This window comes from Condylura cristata, unplaced genomic scaffold (genome assembly GCF_000260355.1).
Source record: "Condylura cristata isolate star-nosed mole 26May11 unplaced genomic scaffold, ConCri1.0 scaffold00008, whole genome shotgun sequence".
NCBI lineage: Eukaryota > Metazoa > Chordata > Mammalia > Eulipotyphla > Talpidae > Condylura > Condylura cristata.
Window position 1 is genome coordinate 25,700,531 of NW_004567109.1, and position 6,752 is coordinate 25,707,282.

A 6,752-nucleotide genomic window follows, 5' to 3' on the forward strand; every position below is an offset into this window, starting at 1 on the left:
CCGCCGGGGCCGCGCGGCCCGTCTCCTTGGCGACGCCGTTCAGCAGGACCAGGTGCGGGGGGGCCATGCGGGCCTCGGCCGCGTCCCGTCCCTCTAGCGGGGGGTCACTGCGTGCCGCCTCGCTCGGCGGCCGCTCCGTCATCCTGCGGGCAGACAGACAGACAAGCGGACGCCCGCTCTGACAAGCGCCCGCAGCCCACCACGGGGCGGGGTGAAGGGCGAGGGGCAGAGAGAGAAATGCACGCACCCTCGGAGAACGGACTAGAGGCCACAAACTTAAAGCCACGTGGACACACACCCGCCCTCGGGGTCTGAAGGCCTGGTGGGGCGAGGAAGGGAGGGAAAGGGGGTGCGGGTTTGGGAGATGAGGGGAGAAGGAGACACAGACACTGAGGCTCGAAAGGGCAGGGGTGGAGAAAGGTGACACACATTGGGAGAAGAGAGATACCGCCAGCGAAAGAAAAACAGAAGGGGAAAAAGGAGGAAGGAAATGTAGAACGAGGCAGGCGAGAAAGAAAGGCCGCCTGTCCCCTCTCAGGCCGCAGGGGAAGAGGAGGGCGCATATCCCCCGACAGTGTTCTTTCCGCCCCCCCCACTTGGGTTTTGGCGGGGAATCTGTCTTGAGGAGGTGGGTTATTTCCTTCACCTCAGCAAGGCCCTCCCCCATTCTGTCTCCCCCCACAGACACCCAGAAAAAGGTGGGGGGACTGTAGGCTGGAGGAGGGGAGCAGGGAACTTACGGAATGGAGGCAGCAGAACTAGGGTCCACTCTAGTAGAGCTAACAGAAACTTATGGGGGAAACAAATGCCCCTTCCAACACAGTCACCCCCCCTTCAGGAGTGTCTAGCACACTGAACAAATCCACCCTGTATTCTGTGCGCTCTGTTCCTACAGTCCTTTACTCCCACCTTTATGAGCCTCAGTGGGGGCAGCAGACCCTACCTCCCTGAACAATTCACCTCCTTGGGTTGTGCTTGTTTCCAAAGTGAAGTGGGTCTGCAAAGAAGCCCTGCCTGAGGCAGGGTGGAGCCCAGGCATTCAAAGACTGCCCTGTGGCCACTGGTGCCTGGGCTCCCAGGCTCGAGCAGGAAGGGGTGACTCCAGGGCCTCTGACCTCTTCCAGCACTTCCCAATGCCCCTTTCCCTCCTTGGGAAATAGAAGGAACACCTCCATTTTGTATTCAAACGCACTGTGAAATGCTTGAATAAATATTATTGACAAGGAGAAAGGCCCATGGAGGCAAGTGCCTTTCCCAAGGTCACACAATCCTACAGGTTAAGATGACTTGTTCTAGAGTCCCCTGTATGCCCTCCCACATGGACCCCTGGAGTGGAAGAGCCCCGTCTTCACAACCACACTCCAGGATGCTCTACTGGCAATAGCTTGGGTTTTTGCATCACCCTGCTTGGATGCCAGTGGAGCCAGGCCCCAGCATGAAATAAGTCAGAAAAACCCATGAGAATCTGGCTTCAGAATACGGGGATATTTGTGAGTTGTTTTTATTAGAAAAATTTAAATATAGTCAACTCCATGAGACTTCACAAGATGTTCAAAATAAGGTTTCTGCTCTGGGAATTATGTAATTGAGACATTTTATAGCTGAAAATAAATTCATAAAAATCCAATTCAGTCCCAAACAGGGTCCTTCTGTTCACTCACAGCAGCCATTGAGCTCCCATTCTGCCATTGCACTGTTCTACACAGGCGCATGCCTGGGAACCATCCTTCCCCCTGCAGAAAAAATACTGGACACAACTAGGGACAGAAGGGAGAGGAAACCTGCTGCAGCTCAGCTCAATTGCCACAAGCCACTGAAGAATCTCCGTCAGACTGCACTCCTGCACTGGGTGTCCCAGCCTGTGAGCCTGGCCCAGAAACAACAAGATTTCCTGGAGCCTGGTATACTGCAGCTGTGAGTGCAAGGGGACCAAGATGCTTCATTGAAAGCGAGCTTATGATTCTGGTGGAGACAATAGATTTGGACGCACAGAATGGGACCACCAGGATACTGCGGCTATGAGAAATGCACCCTATGTATACTAGGTCTGGACCTCCTGACTCACCCCCCCACCACCACACCCTTGGTGAAATGCACCAGAAATACCTCATTCGGTGATGAAATATACAGCTCCAAATGCGGGCTCTCTGCCTCACTCTCCAGACTCATCCCTGAGCATCCAGGAGTGATGGTGCATCAGCTCCAGCTTCTAACTGAGTAACAAACAGTGTGCACTGCAATGACCAGAATGAGCTCAAGCACTTCTGACTGTTTATACTCTCTGATTAACGCCAGGGCTCCCTGCACAGAGGCAAGGCAAGCCCATGTTCCAGATGAGTTGACCCTGCCCCCAAATACCCTCTCCAAACACCTATAATGATCTGTGTCTCAGAGGCTCCCTATAAGGAATTTATGATGACTCCTCAGGGTCTGTGGCCCACTTCTCCTGGCCCCTGGAGGCTGTGGAGGGGGGAAGCACAGAACCACCCCCCCCAGCTCTTCTGCTACCAGGATCCCCCTGGTGAACTATGCTCCTGAGGAAGCCACAGGAGGACCCACAAGTACGTTCATTTGCCGGACCGCATCACTTAGTTTTGGTTAAGCTCACTAAAAGGAAAGGCTGAGTGATTTTTATTTATTTGTTTTTATGTGGGGAAGCTAAAGAGGGGTTGAGGTTTCAATTCGATCCACTAGACCATTGTAACTACTCTGCCTTTGTGTCGGCCAAGACCCAGTATGCAGAAGGCAAGATCTGATCCTGGGCTCCGGTTGTGCCTGCTCGGCCCCATCTCTGCTCAGCCTCCAGCCAAGACACAGACAGGCAGCTCCTGGAGGCAGGCGCTGGGCTCCTGCAGCTCCCCTGTTTCCCCATGGAATTTCTTATAATATGAAAACAGTCACAGCTGCACCCCAGCTACAGCCTTTGCCTAAGAACCTTCCGGGCCCATTATACTGTACCCCTTCAGGGAGCCCATGTCTATACAAGATCCCAAATTGCCAGTGAACAGAATCCCTTTCCCCACCACCCCGGGAATGGGTGGGTGCTCAGGCGCTGCCCCGCCTGGGACTCAGGCCTCCTTAGGCCCACGGGTTGGGACTGTGCTAGCCAGGATGGCTGCGGCCTTCTTCCTGCTGGAGTCCAGGCTAGGGCAGCCTGCCCTCCCGGATAGAGCCGCCTGCCCCAAAGTTCCGGCCCTTATAAAATGGCCACAGAACCAGGACTGATGGGATCATCCAGGGGGTTCAAATCCAACCAGCTGTCTTTATCCGGGTCCCAAAAGGAAAAAGTCCCCCCCCCCAAGGCCACAGAGACACAGTTATCCGCAAGTCTCAGAAATCCCAGCTTTGAATCCCCACCCCCACTTAATCCCACCTTCGGAGAAGGACTGCCTTGGCCCTGAACGTCCTCTACCCCAAGCCCCAAAGCAAGGGTTCCCAGGGCATTTCCACCTAAATCATCTCCCCTAAAACTCACCTGGGGCATATTTAGAGAGGCCGGCCCCTCTGAGTAGGATCTCCACTCCTCCGCAGAAGAGGGGCAGGAGCCGAGGTCCAGGTGGTGGACAGGGGTCTTTGCTTCCCCCTCTCTCGGTGAAAGACCAACAGTTAGGCCGCGGTGTGGTCCTGGGCGGTCTGCCGCGCCCAAAGCAGTTTCCAGGAAAGATGGGGGTGGAGAGAAAGAGGGAGGGCGAGAGGGAGGGGGGGAGAAAGAGAAATGGGGGTCAATGGCTGGGAATTACCTCAAGTCCTCGCCAACCAGCCCTGGGGCTCCAGAACAGCTCTGACCCTCTCCTCCCCCCAACCTGCGGGTTGAAAAAAGCTCCCTTCCATCCCCTCCCATTAAAAAGAAGCTTACACCTGACCAATCAGGAATAACAAATTAATCAAGCAACTACGACCCCTCCGCAGACTGTCCAGAACATTTTTCAGACCCTCCAACGGGGATCTCTCTGGTTGGGGTAGCAGAGTCTGTTTTCTAAGCACTAAGGCGTCTACTCTGTGGGCTAGGGAATGCCGGTCAGACTCCGACAGGGAGGGTTCGCAGTTTGGCGGGGTGGGTTCGAGGTACATGGAAAAATAAGAATCCTGTCTTCACATGCTGGTCGGTGAGGCAAAACCTCCGAGGCCCCACCATCTCCAGGACCACCCTCAGCCCAAAGTGAAACCAGAACCTAATTCCAAAGGCTATTCTGTCCAGCAAGAATGGAGTCGGACAGCGTGGGTAACTAGAAGGGCGAGGAGAGAAGATACCGGATCTACCCAGGTCCCTTCTTTTCTTCCTACAGACTAAGAAAAAGAAAAATCCCTTTCCGACTTCAATCATGCCTACACAATGATGTTCGATTTTTTGGTGTTCAGACCCGCAGAGTAGAGGAGTATTCTAGCAGTTCCTTGCAGCAATAAACAAGGCAAAGGGAGGGAGGCTTAGCACAACTCCGGTGCCGCTGCCCAGAGCATAGGGCAGCCAGGTTTCGTGGTCCCCCACCCCCACCCCCATGCCAGGGTTTTGTTTCATTTGCCTAAATTGTCCGGTTTAAGATCACACATCGAAGACTTGGATTAACTGTAAAGGCTTCCTTTTTGCCCCAGTTTTGGTTGAAATACAGAAATAAGTCTTCTCCGCGGTTTCAGTCCGACAAGGGAGATTTTCTTTCTTCTAATCCAAACGGGGAGAACGGTGAAAAGGAGGAACCCACTTATTCCCAGTACATTGGGTCGGGTCATTTCTGCTTTATAACGAGTCTCTGCGTCTGTCTCTTTTTCCATTTTCTCTCCCTAACCCAAATCCAGCAACTTAAAAAACAGAGGGGGTGGGGGGCAGGGAGAAAACACCAAGCCGCTTTGTTATCCTTCCAAAGAAACTAAAAGCTCCTGGCTGCTTTTGCTCGCCCCTAGATGAGTCTTTTAATTAAAATAGAATGACGATGGTAATGATGATGACATTAGCAACCACAGTAACTGACAAACAAAATTCTTTCTTCCGGCGCTTAGGGCACCACTGACCCGGCCCCTCCATGGAACCCGGCCCTGGTCACCGTTGCAACGAGTGCCCTACCCACGCGGGAATGTCGCTCCCCTGAAGATGGGGTGGGAAAATGTTCCTTAGAGATATTCCCGAGGGTCCCCACCCGAGACTAGAGGCCTGGAGAATGCTCCCATTGTCTTTGCCGGCCTCTCCCGCAGACCCCAGCGGCCGCGCCCGAGAAACTGACCAGAAATGGACGGAGCCAGAGTGCGATGGAACCGAAGCTGACAGCCACCGGCTGGTAGGTGCGGGCCTGGGCGAGCGCTGCTCAGCTTCGAGCCTGGAAGAGCCTCCCATTCACTAACGAACCCCTCAAACACCCGGGCACAGACTGGCCTCCGGACAGAGCAGCCGCCGAAAGGGCTCTGTCTGCCCATCCAAGCCAACGCTGGCTTCCGAATACATCATAATTTGGAATAAAATGTGAAATTCCTCTCCCCGCCCCCATGCCACCTCCTCAACTTGCGCCTCCATCTCTCCTTCGCCCTCCCCTCCACCCCCCAGCGGTTTGTAAATGCGCCTCTAAAGGACAAGAGCACTCTGGCGCACAGCCGCGCGCCGGAGGACCACACACGGTCCAGCCCCATCGACGGGAAGCAAAGAGAACACTCCCCAGCACTGCCCCGCAGGCCAGACATGGTCAGGTCCACACATTGTCAAACACGGCATAACGAAATCAGTCCCATGCAGTCGTTCAGGGACACACAATCCAGGGCAGCCGGGATCACACGCGCCCGACACAACAACGAAACCACCTAAACACGACCGCAAAGGCCACACAGCCCAACACGCAGAACCGGACCCACGTCGAGAACGCCACGGAGCGTAATTGTGCACAACGAGGACAACGCCGACGGGCCTCGCAGCATCCAAATCTACACCCCGAAAGAGCGCAGACACCACCACACTCCCACACACCACCTCCTGCCAAAAAAGACCACACTCGGAAGCGGGCCGCATTCCCACAGCTCACACACGCACTCTCCTAATCCCACCGCATGCATACAACCACGAAGAAGAAATGAAAACCAACCACCGCCTCGCGCATTTCTGTATATTGCGTAAGGAAAAGGGGAAGGAAGGAAGAGAGTCTCCGAGGCGGGAGGGGCGAGGGCGTCCGAGGAATATGCCCCCCCATCGGAAAAAAAAAAAACGAGGGGAAAGGAGCTAGACCTCCCCTGCGAGCGGGGGGAGGGGAGGGGAGAGGGGGTAAATTGGTGGGGAATTCCGTGGGAGGCCGCAGGTTGCTTTACCCTAGAAAAAGGCCAGATGCTCACGTTTTGCCGCCACGGGGGGAAGCGTGTGGCCATTTTGAGGCCTGGTGCTTAGTGCCGAGGCGCTCCCCCCGCCCCCAGCCCCCCGCCCGCGCGCCGCGCCGCACCCCGCTCCTCCACCGACGCGCTCTAATCCCGCTCACGTTCTAGGCCTCGTTAGCATGGGCCGAGGCGCGCCGGGGCGGTGTGTGCGGCGGAGATAAGGCACCGCCGCGGGTCCGCTAGCCCCCGATAAGCGCCTCGGCCATTATGGGCCAAATGATTCATTTTAATTTGGCAATTTCACCGGAGGGAGTAGGGACTGGTTGCGCGGCGCTAGGAGCGGCTCCGGAGAGAGTTTGGCGCGCCAAGACCGGGAGGGTCCAGTCCCTTTTTTGATCTCCAGGCCCCTCAGGACCCCTGGCTCCCCATCCTCTCATTTCGTTTCCAGACGTCTTTCTTCAGCGACTTTC

The 6,752-nt window shown here is 55.5% G+C and overlaps 1 protein-coding gene across 1 annotated transcript in view; it reads right to left on the minus strand.

The window, feature by feature from the left end:
- The window catches only part of TAL1 (T-cell acute lymphocytic leukemia 1), a 14,212-nt gene extending 8,835 nt beyond the window's left edge, over positions 1-5,377 (minus strand). The window contains exons 1-3 of the mRNA XM_004679480.2: positions 5,214-5,377; positions 3,476-3,633; positions 5-143 (exon numbers count right to left, since the gene is read on the minus strand). Of these exons, the coding sequence (XP_004679537.1) occupies positions 5-142 (138 nt within the window). The 5' untranslated portion in view covers position 143; positions 3,476-3,633; positions 5,214-5,377. The remainder of the gene's footprint in view (positions 1-4; positions 144-3,475; positions 3,634-5,213) is intronic.
- Positions 5,378-6,752: the final 1,375 nt, after the last annotated feature.